General features: G+C 47.7%; 2 protein-coding genes across 7 annotated transcripts in view; one reads left to right on the top strand and one right to left on the bottom strand.

The window, feature by feature from the left end:
- The window catches only part of TCF7 (transcription factor 7), a 62,499-nt gene extending 59,144 nt beyond the window's left edge, over positions 1-3,355 (top strand). For 2 of the 5 annotated variants that reach the window (XM_065690288.1, XM_065690289.1), the window contains one exon: positions 2,811-3,355. In XM_065690288.1, coding sequence (XP_065546360.1) covers positions 2,811-3,093 — 283 coding nt within the window. In that variant the 3' untranslated portion in view covers positions 3,094-3,355. Of the gene's footprint in view, positions 1-2,787 lie in introns of all 5 variants that reach the window. The other 3 variants (XM_065690292.1, XM_065690290.1, XM_065690291.1) reach the window with 2 other exon arrangements.
- Positions 3,356-7,144: 3,789 nt separating this feature from the next.
- SKP1 (S-phase kinase associated protein 1) lies at positions 7,145-16,226 on the bottom strand. Of its 2 annotated transcripts, XM_065690603.1 has the most exons (7): positions 16,124-16,226; positions 13,610-13,706; positions 11,100-11,173; positions 9,828-9,971; positions 9,158-9,298; positions 8,350-8,411; positions 7,145-7,794 (listed from the first exon to the last, which is right to left on the bottom strand). In XM_065690603.1, exons 2-6 carry the CDS (start codon positions 13,704-13,706, stop codon positions 8,376-8,378), a joined length of 492 nt encoding a protein of 163 aa, XP_065546675.1. In that variant the 5' UTR covers positions 16,124-16,226; the 3' UTR covers positions 7,145-7,794; positions 8,350-8,375. The 2 variants fall into 2 exon arrangements, with proteins under 2 accessions (XP_065546675.1, XP_065546674.1); XM_065690602.1 differs by having other exon boundaries at positions 7,145-8,411.
- Positions 16,227-16,373: the final 147 nt, after the last annotated feature.

The following is a 16,373-nucleotide window of genomic DNA, read 5'->3' as shown; positions in this document are numbered from 1 at the left end:
GGGTTTGCTCTGGGCACCATAAGTTGTTGCCCAAGCTGCCAGGGTCAGGCTGCTCCATGGGGTTTGTACCCAGGCTCCCCAGGGTAATGTTGCTGTGATGCTGTATGTGCTTCTTGGCTGATGGACTTCCTTGGTCTTAAAAGCTTAGTTCCAGGATGGAGACCTCTGATGCAAGATTCTTCATCCCCTATTACAGATTATCACATAAATAGGATCCTAGGGCCAGCAGTGTGTAGTTAATGGGTTTTTTTTTCCTGTTTATACTGGGGCTAATCATGTATTTCAAGATCCAGCTCTTCTTGACGTTGGAATTTTGCAGTATTCACCATGGGTGGGATTAGAAAGCCTCAATCAAGGCAGTTTGCAAGCGCCCTGTGCCTCTGGCTTGTAGGGAATGGACATGGCCAGGGGACAGTAAAACTGTAGCAAAAGCTGGAAGGAAAGAATTGCTTCATGTGCTTCTGCAGCTTGAAGTGACTGAAATCATTGAGTGCACCCAAATCTGACCATCTGCAGAGTCCCAGCAGTGCTTGGCCACTGGCCTTGCTGGCACGGTGAGCTTTGGTCTGAGCTGCCACTGCATCCCATGCAGCAGCAAACCTCCCTGCTTGCCCTTTATGCACAGGATAATGTCATCAAACAGCATTTCTTTAACTAATGAGGCCCTTTAACAAGTCACTGAGTGTCCACAGAGGGGTTGCTGGGACCCCATCACACACGCAGCAATGCCCCATCCCGCAGCGCAGAGCACGGCTGCAGCTCTGTGGCAGTTCTCCAGTCTCTGCCTTCACTTCAGCTCTGAATCCAGCATCTCCTCTGTACTGCTTCCCTATTAACACAGCTGCTGAAGTGCTCGGAGACCTCGGCTTGCTTCTGTGTTTTAACCTTTGCCTCTCAAACCCTGGTCAGTCATGGCTGTTCTGCAATTCCCCTGTACCTGTACTAACTGTGCCGCTGCCGGCTGAAGGGCTCTGGTCCTGTGTGCTCTGGTCACCTGCAGAGGTGCAGGATTTACTGAGGAGGTTTCCACTCCACCAGGCAGGGACCCCTTCCACTGGAGCAGCTTGCTCCAAGCCCCTGTGTCCAACCTGGCCTTGAGCACTGCCAGGGATGGGACAGCCACAGCTTCTCTGGGCACCCTGTGCCAGCGCCTCAGCACCCTCACAGGGAAGAGCTTCTGCCTAAGAGCTCAGCTCAGTCTCCCCTCGGGCAGGTTAAAGCCATTCCCCTTGGCCTGTCCCTACAGGCCCTTGTCCCAAGCCCCTCTCCAGGTTTCCTGCAGTCCCTTTAGGCACTGGAGCTGCTCTCGGGTCTCCCCTTCAGGAGCCTTCTCTTCTCCAGGCTGACCCAGCCCAGCTCTCTCAGCCTGGCTCCAGAGCAGAGCTGCTCCAGCCCTTAGAGCATCTCAGCTAAACCCCTTTAGCTGTGTAACAGCCACATCAGCCTTAGCCCTCTGACAGGCTCATTGTCAGCAACCAGATCTGCCTTTTCCCCCTATTACTTTAAATCAGATCGTTTGGTATCATCACTGAAACTCTCCATCCTGCACCTTCTCCTGGGATGTCTGTGGGAAACAGCTTCTCCTCGGGCTCATCTGCTCCGGGGAATTACAGCCCATGCAAAGTAACCTTCGAGTTCAGTACTCGGTTCAGCAATGCTGTCGTGTTTCATATCACATTAATTAGGTCACCATGGCTAACGATGACACTGCCAGCAGTAACAGCAGTTCCCTTGTTCACAGCCAGTGCAAAGTCATGTTTAATACTGGGCCAGTTAATACATATTCTAACACGGTCTGGGTTTTCATTAGGAAGATCAAAGAAAGGTGTGTGCCCGCATTAGCAACTTCTCCACTTGAGCTGTTCGCCTCAAATGAGACACCAAGGCAGGGAGCAGGGCGGGAGGAGGATGTGCCTTTAGCTGCTTTAGCTGTAAAGTCATTAATACCATCCCCAGCAGAGGAATTGTTCCCTCGCTGCTGTTACAGTGACATCTTGAGAGCTCTTTTGTTTAAAACTACCCTGAGATGCTCGAGGACCCGTAGCAGGTGAAGGATCTGTCACACCAAGAGAGGGAAACACCAGCTCAGCACAGAGTGTGTGAAGGCAGAGTGAGGCTGTGTGAGGGACTGACTGGATGGGCAGGAGGGGTTCAGGTTTAATGGAGTGGTTTGGAGTGGAAGGGACCTCAAAGCTCATTCAGCTCCAACCCTGCCACGGGCAGGGACCCCTTCCACTGGAGCAGCTTGCTCCAAGCCCCTGTGTCCAACCTGGCCTTGAGCACTGCCAGGGATGGGGCAGCCACAGCTTCTCTGGGCACCCTGTGCCAGCGCCTCAACACCCTCCTTATTTTGATTTTTATTATTGATATTATTGTTTTGGGGTTTATTATTGCTTTTATTTTGATTCTTTGGGGGGTTATTAATTTGCTTTTCATTATTTTGACTTCTGTTATCTCAAATTTTATTATATTAACTTTCATTTTTATTCATTTTTTATGTTTATTAATTATTATTATTTAAATTTTACTCATTTTATTCACTTATTCATCGTTTTATTTTTATTCAGTTATTATCCTTTATTATATGACTTTTATTACTGTTCTTTTTACTCCCGTTTCCCCCCCATCCCCGCGCAGTCGCGCCGCTGGGTCGCCATTATAGCGCCGCCTGGCGGTCGCAGCGCATCACAGCCCCGGCGCCGCAGTGAGGGGCGATCCCCGGGAAGGGGCGGGGGGGGCCCTGCTCTGTGTCTGGTGTGTGACCCTGAACTCGCCCTTTATTCACAGATAACTCTCTCCACTGTCCCTAGGAGGAAAAAGAAGTGCATTCGGTACCTACAAGGAGAAGGACGCTGTGCCAGCCCAGTTTCTTCCGATGGAAGTGCTATAGACTCCCCTCCCTCTCCTCTGGACGCACTCCAATGCATCTCCTCTGCTTTCCCTTCAGACAAGCTCGCAGCCCCCGCTGACTCCGCACACAGAGATCACCCCGACCCCTTCCCCGGCTCCGCTCACCTCCAGCCCCCCTCCGGCTCCTCCAGACGGACGCCCACAGAGTCCCCTCCACGCTGCATGGCCTCCACAGGGACATAGTCCCGCGCCCCCCCTCCGGGCACCAGGCATCTCCTTTCGGTGCCCATTGCCAAGGACCAGAGGCCACATTCCCCATCGCACTGTAGAACGTGCAGGGTTAGGACATGGGATGCCTTGAGGATGCTGGAAAACTCCTTTAGTTTTTATTTCTTTTGGGGGGTGGGAGAGGTGTTAAAGATAGAAAAGTGATCTCCAAAACAAAAGGTAATGAGAACTTGCCAAGATTTAAAGTGCTGATGAGTAAACAAGCCTTTGTCCCTGCCCTGTGCTGCTTTTCTTCTTTGTTTGGGGGTTTTTGGTTCTTTTACTGCATTATCTCCAGGTATGGTGGGAAGCAGAGCCCACCTCCCCAGCTTGCTGCAGTAGATGGTAGGTGCTATCACCCTAACACTGCCTTTGCTCCCTGCTTCCAAGTGTAGTCACTCACACATCTCTTGTAGCCGTTCCACCACGGAGCTGGAAAAGCTGGAATAGGAGCAGTTTTAAAAGGTGAAACTCAGTGTAGTGATGCCGGCTTTGATCCTACCGGATAATAGAGAAAAGGAATGTTTCAGCCAAGGAGGTGAACGTTTCCAAGGTGCTGTTACAGGTAACGGGTCTTATGCAGACGTGCGCCATGAGCATGGCAGAGGGAAGGGGAGCACCAAGCATAGAAGGAGCTGGACCAGCCCCTGGCAGGGCTGAGGGCCCATTGCTCACCGCAGGGGCTGTGCAGGGGCTCCCCTGCTAACAGAGGTTGTCCTCTGTAGATCATGATCGCAGCTCCCTGGATGCTGGGCAAAGCCTTAAAGTCCTCCTGGAGCTCCCTCCCCAGCACAGTCCAGCAGCTCCTGCTCCAGGCACCCTCAGAGCCCTTCTGTTGATGCTTTGGTGGATAACTTCCTAAAATCCCCTTCCTCTGCTTTTGGATCTGCACAAGATCCTCCCTCCACCCTCAGGACGATGCCAAAGGTTCAGTGTGTCCTCTCCAGCTTGAAAACCTTCACCACTTCCTGGTGTTCTATTTATGTTGGAGCTCGACCAACACAACCCCGCTGTGGCCGGGCTGAGATCAACCTGACCCCATCTCAAGCCCAAATGAATCCAATCACTTCTTGATTTCCTTTGGGTTTACAGACTCCCCCCACTCAATCCAGCCCAAATCATCCCCTCCTTGAGACTCCAGACCAGTGAAGGGATAAATACCACCACACAGAGGGAGAGGGGGGTCTGGTTTCTGTCCTTACTTAAAGTCCTGAACACAAATTATGTAGTAATATTATTGTAGAGCTGCAGAAATTTATGACCTTTATAATGTACAAATTATTTTTATATTGTTTTTCTTAATGCAAAAAAAAAAAAGCCGCAAACCCAAATTTTTTACATTGGACTAAACAGAACTTTTTAAAGCAGTTTATGCCTCAAAGATTGAAAAGGAATTAGTCTGTAGAGCAGCTTGGGGTTTATTCCCTTTATTTAGGTAGTTTGGCTTAGAGTAGCATAGAGTTGGGTTTAAGTCCAGTCTTAGTTTAGATCTGAACCTGTTGCTTTATTCCTCTCCTGTGTAAATGTAACGTCAGAAGCACTGAATGAAAGCTCCTGCACAAACCTGAACAGGATGAAGTCGTTTTAGCGGTTGAAAGAATCATTTTAAAGCTTGAAAGAGTCATTTTAACCCTTAGGGAAGCAGCATTACCTGACCCCATGCCTGCCATACACTGGGCGATGCACTGACTGCGCTGAGGGGGGCTTAGTTCTGGAGCTCCATGCTCTGGTTTACATTACTTTGCCAGCTTAGACAAGAGCAGGCACCAGCGCTGAACAAGGAGCTGCTGCTCAGGCTCTTCCCAGACCCCCCAAAGTCTCTTTTTATCACCAGTATTTAAAACACACCCAAAACTTGCTTTACGGAACAATAGCGATGGCTCGGCTCATGCCTGTCACTGATACCCACAGTGTATGGGGCTGTCAGAGCATCAGCCACTGCCAACACCACAGAGGACAAAGCAGCCTCAGCAGAGTAGCTTAACCCAGCACTGGTGTAAAGCTGTTGTAAGTTACTACCCAGTTGGTATTATGGGGTTGTCCAGAGAAGCTGTGGCTGCCCCATCCCTGGCAGTGCTCAAGGCCAGGTTGGACACAGGGCCTTGGAGCAAGCTGCTCCAGTGGAAGGGGTCCCTGCCCATGGCAGGGGTTGGAGCTGGAGGAGCTTTAAGGTCCCTTCCAACACAAACCAGGCTGGGATTCTATGAAACAAGTTAGCACCAACGGCAGGAATAAGAGAAAAAGCAAATGGGCATAAATAAGACCAGTGGGAATTGAGGGGCAAGTCCCAGACCTATTAACCTGCATCCCTAGCCAAGGAGCAGCCCTCACCCCTGTCAGCTCACCAGCACTTTCACCTACTCATTCCAAGGCTGCTTTGGTCACGGTCTCCCCAGGGGCTCAGGGCCCATACCTGCAACAGCCTCCTCTGAGCCCCTTTATCCCATCCAATCCCCACAGTGAATCCCACTGCCCTTGGCAGCATCTCCACACACAACCTGGAGCAGCTACACCTGCTTTCCAAGCCCGTGGTTGCTCCACAGGGGCGCATTGAGAGCTGCCCTCTGCTCCCAAGTGCTGCAGGCTAAGCTCAGACTCCCCTCGGTGCCCTGCAGCACGTTCAGTTTACACTGGTGTAACTGAGAACAGAACACACAAGATAAGAGACCATGAAGCTGCCCACTGCCAAGACAAAACAGTGACCAAGAGCTGCCGCACAGCTCAAGGCTGATCCCCAACACCAAAACAAAGTTACCTTGAGTAATACCAGAAAGTGTCTTTAGAAACACCCCGTGAAGCGTTCCTGGTTTGTGTTAATGCTCTTTTTTTTTTTTAACAGAAGGAAAACTTTGTCCTTTTTTAGTTCTTTTCACAGCAATTTCAACTCTTGCTTAAATCCATCATTCGACTTCCTGCAATCAATCAGTTTGAATGTACAAGTCCTGGAAGTACCACTTCATTAAAGCCAAGTACAAGCACTGTATGTATGTAGCAGGGATCAATGTGTTGCAGCTGTACTTTCATTTGTCCAGTGACATCCACCACTTGTTGTAAGTTTTTTACTTCATTGAATTTGTACGTTTTTGGCTTTTATGTTCAAAATATGTTTATAGCTTTATAAATAAAGTAACTGCCAGAGTGGCTCTTTGAGATGGGCCACTGGGAGTTCTGATCTGAACCTCTCAAATAATGATTTCTTGGAAGTTAAGAGGATGCTGCTGCTTCCCCCCCTTCATCATTTGTATGATTAGATTCTAGGATAATTGCTAACAAGCTTCAATGGGTAGGACTGAGGTAGTAAACCAGGAGTAAGAATATATGGGTTGGTGTAATGGGACCTTGGGTCACAGAGCTTCCTGAGCAGTCCCTGCTGTCCATGGCCTGATCTCCCCTTCTCACTGCTATCAAACATCCAGTGAAGTCAGGAGGATTCTCCAGTTAATTCTAGATGGGAAGAGCCAAGCATTTCCCAGTCCCTGGGAGAAATCCCTGGCAGTGCTCAAGGCCAGGTTGGACACAGGGGCTTGGAGCAAGCTGCTCCAGTGGAAGGGGTCCCTGTGCCTGGCAGGGGGTTGGGACTGGATGAGCTTTAAGGTCCCTTCAACCCAGACCAGTCTGGGACTCTATGTCCCAGAACTGGAGTGTTTTATGCCCCCTGACAACACAGTATCTAATCTGCCCCATAGGCACAGGAGCACAAAGGCTGAATAAGCAGATGCACCCAAAGCACAGATTCCAATGCTGCTTTGGAGCAAGTTACAAATCCTTTCATTAATGGCTACAAAGATCACCTAAAAGCTGGTAAAGCATCACAGTACCTCCATCTGCATTGCTTACTGTTTAATTTCCACCTTCATGTGAGAAGTCACCTGCTGTGTCTGCCTGGTGGCCTACATCAGTCACTAAACCAAACCGTTCCATCTGCTTTACTTCAGTTTACCACCCCCCCAGTGCTCCTGTTTGTACACACACCCAGTAGCAAGCAGCAGGCTGTCTAGTTCCCAATAACTAGCACCATTTGCAAACAAAAGTTTAAAAGCCCTTTATTAATCCAGAAGTGGAACACTGATATTTAAAGTGAGATAAGTATGTTTATTACGGTTCATTCTACTCTAAGGTTTATACAGAGAATGGAATGCAATACAAGCTAAGAGCACACCTCAAAGATCTACCACACAACCATCCCTACTCCCTATAAGGGAACTGTAAAAAACACAAAAGAAATACAAATCAGGAAACCAGTTACTGTTTAACTAGTTGCAAGTGGCTTTGTCCAAGTTAAGTTGATATTGCATTAGCTCTGTATGCAATAATTAAAGTCTTTACAAGCTAAAGGGATCGCAATCAAGAGGCGTAAGATTTCATATGGACACATGAAACCATGTTTTAAAGAGCTACATCACAAGGGCTGTTTAAAATTGCCTAAAACCCAGTCACTACTGACATGCACAGGTCAATAATAGTAACTTTGGTAATGTCAGTCATTTTTGGTCAAATCAGGATTCCACTTTTAACAGGAACATATAAAAACACACCAATCCTGGGCATAAAGCAACACACTTCTCATCTGCTACCAGCTAGAGGCAGGTCTTCAAGACATGGTTGAAGGATTCAAATTTCACTGTCGGGAGCTTGCTTCGTTCGAGATCACATCTTTCACTAGTCTCTAAGGCCAGACTAACAGGACAAGAAGGTGGTCAAATAGTTTCTCTTTCTCATATGCAGGATAAGAACCATCTCAGAAGTTCCATCACTTTAAGCTTAAACACTAATTCTGCCCACAATGGTTCTGTAAGGAATCCAGTAGCTTTTACTTCACCTGCTTCCCCAAGACACATGCTAGTTAGCCTTTCTTGCTGAAGCTATCAATACCCTGTAAATGCAAGTGTCTTGTTCTTGAGGAAGAAGCCACAGGTGGGTTTATTTACAATGGAGTCAATCCTTAGCATTGGAACTGGACTTGAACAGTTTCAAAGTGTAATGAAAATGATAACCTGAAGTGCTACGTCCCATATAGAATCCACACTTAGTTCAGTTTTATTCATTGCAGAGTAAAGTAAAAAGACATCCAATTACACTAGTAAAAACTGAGAAGATTTAAATTTGTACTCAAACCACTACACATGCAGAGGGAACAATATCCTGCTAACACAACTTCATTTGCTGCTGCATTTGTCTAATATTAACAATTATGAACAGAGCAGTGCAACTAGTATTTGGAACAATCCTTACAGTGTTCGAGTGTCAGGCACAATACTTCACTTTTCTTCACACCACTGGTTCTCTTTGCGTACCTGAAAGAGCAGTTTAACTGTTAGTATTCGCAGCGAGCTTCAAGGTCGGTGTACATCCCTGTAAGGATTCAGGGTTCCTCACTGCAGGAAGGCATAAACTCAGAAGCAGCTTTAACTTTTCATGCAGGTTTGTAATTCAAGATTCAGTCTTCCACACTGACCTCTGTGTCCATATAGGCCAAGGACTGTATTCCTCATGCCTTGATCTAAGCTGAATTGTTTCTTCCACCAAGCAAAGCAAAGCTTTGACTGAACTGCTTAAGACTGAACTGCTTGTTTCACAACAGCTCTGAAGACAAACCCGAGCTCAGAATTCACTGCCTTTGTATTTAAAGAAGGCATCTCCTTCTGCTCTCTCCCAGCTCTGCCATTTTGCAGTCAGTTTGGTGTTCAAGACCAATGAGTTCATTACTTAATCTGAACATCTTACCTTCCTAGCCACATACACAATACAGCTTCAACGTTCTTACTAACAGCAAACTAAGCCTGCCATGAACAACCTTGATGCTTCCTCACCACGCACATTTGAGCCAGGACATCAATACACTTTGACTGTTTCAGCTGATGGCCTGCAAGCCCTGCAGACACCAAAAGACCGCCCGCTAGTAGCAACCCAGTTATGAGGGGCTGATGCATTTACATTTGTTGTTACCAGGTCAGGTGCATCACACATTGAATTCTAAAGCCCCACACAATAATTCAGCATAGAAAACCAGCTAAATTATAGCTAAACCCAAACCAAGTACCTGTGCTTCCTCCTCCTCAGTGAAGTCATTCTTGATGTTGAATGTCTTGCGAATTTCTTCTGGAGTTTTCCCCTTGATCATGTTTGCAACTGTCTTGCACGTGACATCAAGCAAGCCTTTGATGTCCAGGTAATTTGCAGCCTGTAGAAGAGTTTCCACATTTAAAGCCTCTATATCAATACTGTGCCCTCTGCAGGTGTGCTACCCAAGTTATGCTGTCACTGGAATTGTGCAATACTCAACTGCAACTACATCACCTCCACTCTGAGAAGCTTTATCTTGAAGTAACAGGATCTAGAACTTGCTTGCCAAACAGAAGGGGAAGTCATTTGTACCGTGAAAGACACCCCCCATACTCCTCCTTACACAGAGCTTTCCGAAGCCTGCAAACACCCAAGATCTTTAGTGCTGAAGTACTATGAACTAGCCAAGATAAGCAGCGCTGCTTCATGGTAGCACACAAGGTGAAAACCAGATTTTAATCTCTATGCACACCTCCAGAACTCCATTTCTAGTAGTAAGCCCTCAACTGAGACTCAGGAGCCCCGAGAATAAAGACAGCTCCAGGGCCCCAGATTCAGAAAGGTCAAAGAAGTCATTCTGGAGCACAAGGACTTCAGTTGTGAGGGGAGCACTCACAGGCACAGCCTCACACACCCTGAGCACTTACCAGGATAAGTTCAAACAGCGTTCCTTGGTCTACTTTCAGAAACTCTTGATCCCACACAGGGATGTCATCTGTTCGCTTCTCTTTGTTCTCATCATCCTCAGGAGGAGGCGGATCATCCTTGTGGTGGGTGCACCACTGAATCACCTAATCATGGGTTTGATAGGAAAGTTGCAGCCAAACCATTCTCCCATTAGGCCCCAGCTAGAACTTAACTTTGTTTTAGAAGAACTACTCCTTTTCCTCTAGATTAATATTAGAATCCTGTGTAAACGCACCCCAATACCCAGTATTTGCATTTCAGAACAACTGATCCCCAGCCCTGGAGTACAACAGCCTTCTGAAATACTGGTAGTAAATCACTTACCATCTTACAAGCCAGCTGCTGGTGTTACAAAGCTACTCAACCCTGCGCTAACACACACAGGACTGTGCAAAGAGCTCAGTCTTTAATCTGTTTGTAGAAGCACAGTTTTTATTAAGCAGAATACTACAGAGGGGAAGAGCAGAGCTGGCAGCAGCCACCAGCAGGGCAGGTTCACATGGCAGAAGTTTGTCTTTTTGGTTTAGTAGCTTGGGAACATGCAACCTCAGTCTCATCACCCAGACAGTCAGAAGGAGCAGGGATCTACTGCAAATAAAATCCTGTTCCATTCTGCCCACCCCAGAGACTTGACAAGTTAGAAGTTATTTATGTGTGTGTTCATTAGGAAATAACTCCTAACCCTGTATTTACCCCCAAACAGTCCAGTGCTTATTTTAACACAACACTTTCTACTTCAGAGCAAAAAGCATCTTTAGGAGACAACAACCTACTTCTCTTTTCTCACCTGACCCAACAATAATCATGGTCTGTTACTGAATTTCATACCATCAAATGCATGATGTCTCCAGCACTGTGACTGCCACACAGTTTCTCCTAACATTTGGATCCTGCAGAACCACCTCAGTTCACAGAATCCAATTAAAATCCATGCTTTAATCCCATCAATACTGGTGTGCATGGATGTCCAGCACCACTTCCACACCTTTGGAACCCTATCTGGCCTCCAGCTGCTGTTCCAGGTGGTCACACCATAGGTCTCTTACCATTACGTGCCTGCCAGCCTCAGCCCAGTTCTCAGCTCCCCCGGATGCCCGTGTTCATGCACCTCTAATCAATTCAGCTTGTAGCACACGGAAAGTAGCTTTAATACAACAGCTCAAAATACCCAGCTCCAGCATGAATTCCACATTTCATCACTGCCATAAGCACAACCACTTTCAACATCTTACCTTTTTCAAGATAGCTGCATTAACGTTTGGAAGAGGGACTGGGTCATCATCACCTTCATCATCCATCCCCAAATCTGAAAACAGAGATGACTAAGCAACGGGCAGGCAAAACCATTTGCCCTTCTCTTAACTGGGCCACTTCACCAGTTCTCCACTGAGGCTGAATGGATTGGCAGCAATGGAGCTCTGACTGGTGAGCTCAGAAGGATTTTAGATGAGGCTCTGTGGAGCCATTGTATGTACTAGGTTACACCCAGTTGAGGCTAAGTAGCCAACAAGGCTGCCTCATCAAATGAGAGCATCAACAAGCCATCGGTTAAGCAGTCAATTACTTGTTAGAGCCCAACTTGCTAGGTCAGTGTTGTGGGAACAGGATATGTGGAATAATCAGACAAATACTTGTGTACATCTACCACTTTCAACAGCTCAACCCACAAGTTAAACCAGAGTGTTCCAGCTGAGATATCCCATGCCATTTATTATTAAATAAGGATTCAGATCTACGGTGGTAAGAGAGTGTTTTGTCCTCTACAAGAGTAGCCAGTTATCCAGCCTCTGAAGCACCTGCACTGCTTCTTACCAGCTGAAGAAGCTCACATGCTGAGGCAGCAGCACAACTCCTCAACCAAAAAAGCATTTCCAAAGCATGTTCCTGATACTCCTTGGTTTAAAAGCTTGTCAACCTGCTCAGGACACAGCTGGATAAAGTTTGTCACTTTGTCCCCTTGATATAATTAAGGAATCAAAGTAAAATTTGAGATTAAAACATAATTAAACTTTGGCCTTGATACACAGCACAACCACCACATTAACCAGCTTTGATTAGAGAATATGCCTTTCTGATTACACAGATGCTAACAGCTGGATGACACCCTAGCTGTCAAAGATTAGCATCTTGCAATTAGTGGGATATTAATTGGTATTACTTTATGTAATTGAGTAACTGCAGATCTTCATTCATTATATGCAGAGGAGACAATTCTACATCACCAAGGAACTTAATTTTTAAGCACAGATGACCATCACACCATCCTCACTGATCAAATCTGTGCAGTTACAATAGCATCTACTTCTGTATTCAGGCAAGTCAACTCCTGTTATTAATGAGATATTAATTAGCCCGCCTTCTTGTTTGGAAGAACTTCACAGATTCAGAAACTAAGATCCTGAAATGTCACCAGTTAACACAGACTTCACCCACTCTGAATGTGGTGGCAGGTACTAGTGTAAGAAGTGACCAGTCCAAAACTGCTGCTATAGGGAAATAATTCAAGCAGTATCTCAGATTTAGTCAACTCTGCTCGACTTGTCTCCATCACCCCCAAACCAGCAGTTTTATCTGTTATCCAAAAATTCCTACCTGACTGGCCATCCCAGGATGCTCAACACAACCTCACCCTTTTAGCTCTTCCCCTTCAAGCTGCAGCACCCAACAAAACATCTATTAACTGAGGGAGATGCACTTCACCTATACAAGGAGACTGGTTCTCATTCAGAGTAGCAAGAAGCTAGTTTACAGTGCCTAACACCACCTACCATGTGTAACCTCCCTTTAGTCAGCACCAAGTGTCACTAAACACCAGCAGTGACACAGCTTCTGCATGAGAAAGCCGAGAAGAATTGTGCTCCCTAATGTATTCCACAGAGGGCAATGCTTCCTGCTCATGTTGCTGGTCGTGTTCTACAGCATCTTATTAACAGAATCAAAGTGTTCAAGACTTGGGAGTATTTCAGCCTCATTCTTATTGTTCTTATGTGCAAGTGTCAGAGCCAGCCAAATATTTATACCCAAGAACATAATTTTAACTACATCGACAGAAAAGGTTTTTTTTCCTCCCAAGTTAATTCATGAATACACCCAAAAACTGGGAAAGCCACCAGGAGACAATGAGGATTTGCATGGAGGGATTAGACACAGCTTGCTCTGTATCCCAGCCATCTGGCAGACCTCCCCTCCCCCCCACAAGCTCCTTTGTTTCAAATTGATGTCAGCAGGAGATCAGAACTGAGCATTTAGCCCAAATAATTTAATTGCAGCCATAAGCTCACAATATAGGTTTCATTTTAGCTCTTCAGTGCATTGCTTTACGATCTCCCACCCCATTTAAGAGATATTTACATTGCAAGACTGGTTTGTGGGATTAAATAATCTTGGGGTTTAATATTATTAGATGCTGTGTTTGCTTAACTCTTACAATAGTGAAGCAGGCTGTAAGCAAGGCAGTGGGGTGCTTACCTTTTACAAGGCTCCTTCTAAGCGCTTCTTAACAAGAGGACTGAAACTTTAAGCTTTATGTGAGAGCACACCCACCCAGAACACAGTTTCAGCTATGACAGCAATTGTTTGGGCTGTTCTGACATAAGGCAGAAGCTGCCTCATAGGCCTGGGAATCCTTTTTCAGGTCAGCACCGGTTTGTCTCCTTTGGTCACAGCTCCTGTCCAAGAGGCTTCCCTGCATCCACTGCTACCTCTGCACAAGGCAGTGATCCTCAAGGGTTCATGCTCTTACCTTCCAGCATAGTCTTTATAGTTACAGACTGCTTTGCAATTTCAACATCAACTTCAAAGATCTCTCCATCTGAACTCTGCAGTTTAATTGAAGGCATCTACAAGAGAAGGACAGTTATTTCCACACTACATCCAGCAGATGTTACAAGTTGAGCCAACCCAAAGACGGCATTACCTTTACTATTTATATTGCTTCTTACCCACAGCAGATAGGCCAATGCCACTTAAATCACTCAAGTTATTCACTGCTTGAATTGACAGGCCTAAATTCACTAATCCTTATGCTTAAGAAACAAGGACTGTTGGAAGCTTAACAGAAGCTTCAGAATACACAAATTAAGTTATTACCGCTTATTTCTATATGGAAACACCAGAGCAGTCTTTCTCCTGACTTTACTTTCAACAACACTTCCAAAACACTACCTGCCCTCAAAGCCAGCCAACTGCTCCTCACTTTGAGTACTCAAATGAAGCCAGACCTCAAAAGCAGGTTTCAAACAATAGCCTCTGGAGCAGAATGACAAAACGGAGGTTGGAAAGAGCCCCCTCAGAGCCCAGTCCAGCCTCCCTCCTCCAAACACACAGAACAGGTTACTCAGGATCAAAGGCTTCCCTGCAGAAAAGCATGTGGCTTTCTGAAGAGATTAAAAAGCAATACATCACCACAAGGAAAGCTTTCAGCGCTCAGTACTGCTCTGACAGAGTAGGAAGTTAGCTCAGCACTTTGTTAGCATTAGGAAAGCCTAAGATGACTGTGCATTTTAAAGTTTCTCAAACAAACTGTATTCAGACCTGCAATAAATAGAAGCCGCTTCAGAGATGTCACTAACAAAAAACAAGCAAGCTCTACAAAACCCCATCTTCCCAGATATTTAACAACTCCAATCCAGAAGCAACACACTTGATACAGCAGGTAGGAGGCTACAACTTCTGCCTGAAGCTACACAAGAAGTTTGTGTTATCATTGTGCTTGAACCACAGAACTTGGAAGGACAAAACTGCCTGGCCAGGAGCACTTTATAAACTGGTTCTCAACAAATGAGCAGGATGTGTTGCAAGTTCCTCACCAAAGCATCTGTTAGCAGCAAACCATTGCAACAGATTCATGTTCCTTGAGTTACCTGCTTGAAGAGCTCTAAGGCAGGTAACTTGTCCTGCAAGGCTTTAGGAACAAGGCATTACATATTCATTTCAAACCTAAGAGCTATGCACACAAGCTCCTCACAGTAGCACTTGAGCCACCCAAATTGAATTAGCTGGACCACTTTCAGCAAATCTACATTATTCCTTTCTGAATGCCTCCTGCAGGTCATCAATACAGCCAAGCCTGACAGCACTGCAACAAACCCAGGCCGTGGAGCCCAGCCAAAGCACGTTATTAAGCAGCTCACACCAGCTTGAAGCCCTCACTGCTTTCATTCCCATTTGGCAGAGCGAGCAGCTAGTTAATGTTTACACAGTAATGTAACCCTATATGATAGCACTCCCTCTAATTGAGATGGGTGCTCTGGAGGAACACACTCACGAATGTTCCAAAGATACAAATATAGCCCCAAACGTAAGATTTGGATTAAAACAGGCAGTGCGGAGCTGGTGGCCGGAATGACGGTGAGCCAGGCACACATTCCAGACGTAATGCATTCGTTCTTGCAGCGACTGCCTGCAAGCACTCAAGAAGGAACCCAGCCTCCTATGCCAGCCTTCGGGTGCTCGTGTCTAGGGTTACATAATGCTGCACAATGGAGCCAGCACGACAGCGATGCTGCTGCCTCAATGAATCCAACCCCTGCAAGAACATTTGCATCGAAACCCTTCTATCACCCCAAAAACCACTTCTATCCGGACTGTTAAGGGTCTGGATCAGGTAAGAATGAAGTTAATCTAAAGCCTTATCACATAACAGACGAGGAATTCACCCAAATGTCATTGTTTTTATACCACAGAGCTCTGTCTCCTACAAGGAAGAAATACAATAAGTAATTTTCAAGCAGACTGCTGTGCAAACAGGCAGGCCTCAGCACCACAATCGGGTGACTAAGCAGAGCGGGCCTAAAGCTCCGTCCGAAAGAGCACAACAGCCTGGGAGCCAGGCAAAAGGCAAACCCGAATTACAGCGGTCACTGGCACGGAGGAGCCCGAAACGCAGGGCTCGGCCCCCTCCAACCGGCACCGCCGCGGCTCCGCGCACGGACACCCGCCCCCCGCCGCCCCTAACACCTCGCCCCGGGGGTCTCCGAGCAGGGGCCCGGGGCAAGGCCGGGCCCGCGGGTGCGGAGCGGCCTGGCCGGGGGCAGCGCCGCGGCGGCGGTTACCAGACCCCACAGCCGCCTCCCCCCCGCCGCTCCAGCTCCGCGCGGCCCCGCCACGGCCTCGGCCCGGCCCCCCCCCCACCTCCACCGACCCCCCCGGGCAGCTCCGCCTGCACCAGGCCCGGGGCTGCTCCCGCACCGACCGGGCCCCGCGGCCCGGCCCCTGCCGCCGCCTCAGGCGCCCCCCCCCCCCGCCAAGGCCTCACCGTGAGGCGGCGGCGTTCGGCTCCGCGCGGGCGGGACCTGGCGGCACTCGGGGCCCTGCTGCGGCGGCCGCTTTATATGGCGGGGAGTGGGGGGGGAGAAGGACCCGCCTCTCGCTGCCTCGCAACGGCCGGGCTGCCCGCGGCGAACGCCTGACTGAAACCCCGCGGCGCTCGCTGCCAACGCCGCTCAAGGCGCGGCTGGCCGCGGCAAACCGGAGCCGCGCCGCCCATCGCCGGGAGAGCAGCGGCG

The sequence above is a fragment of the Lathamus discolor genome, chromosome 10 (genome assembly GCF_037157495.1).
Source record: "Lathamus discolor isolate bLatDis1 chromosome 10, bLatDis1.hap1, whole genome shotgun sequence".
Taxonomy (NCBI): domain Eukaryota; kingdom Metazoa; phylum Chordata; class Aves; order Psittaciformes; family Psittacidae; genus Lathamus; species Lathamus discolor.
Note: the sequence above shows the minus strand (reverse complement) of the source record. Positions and strands in the feature narration are given on the sequence as shown.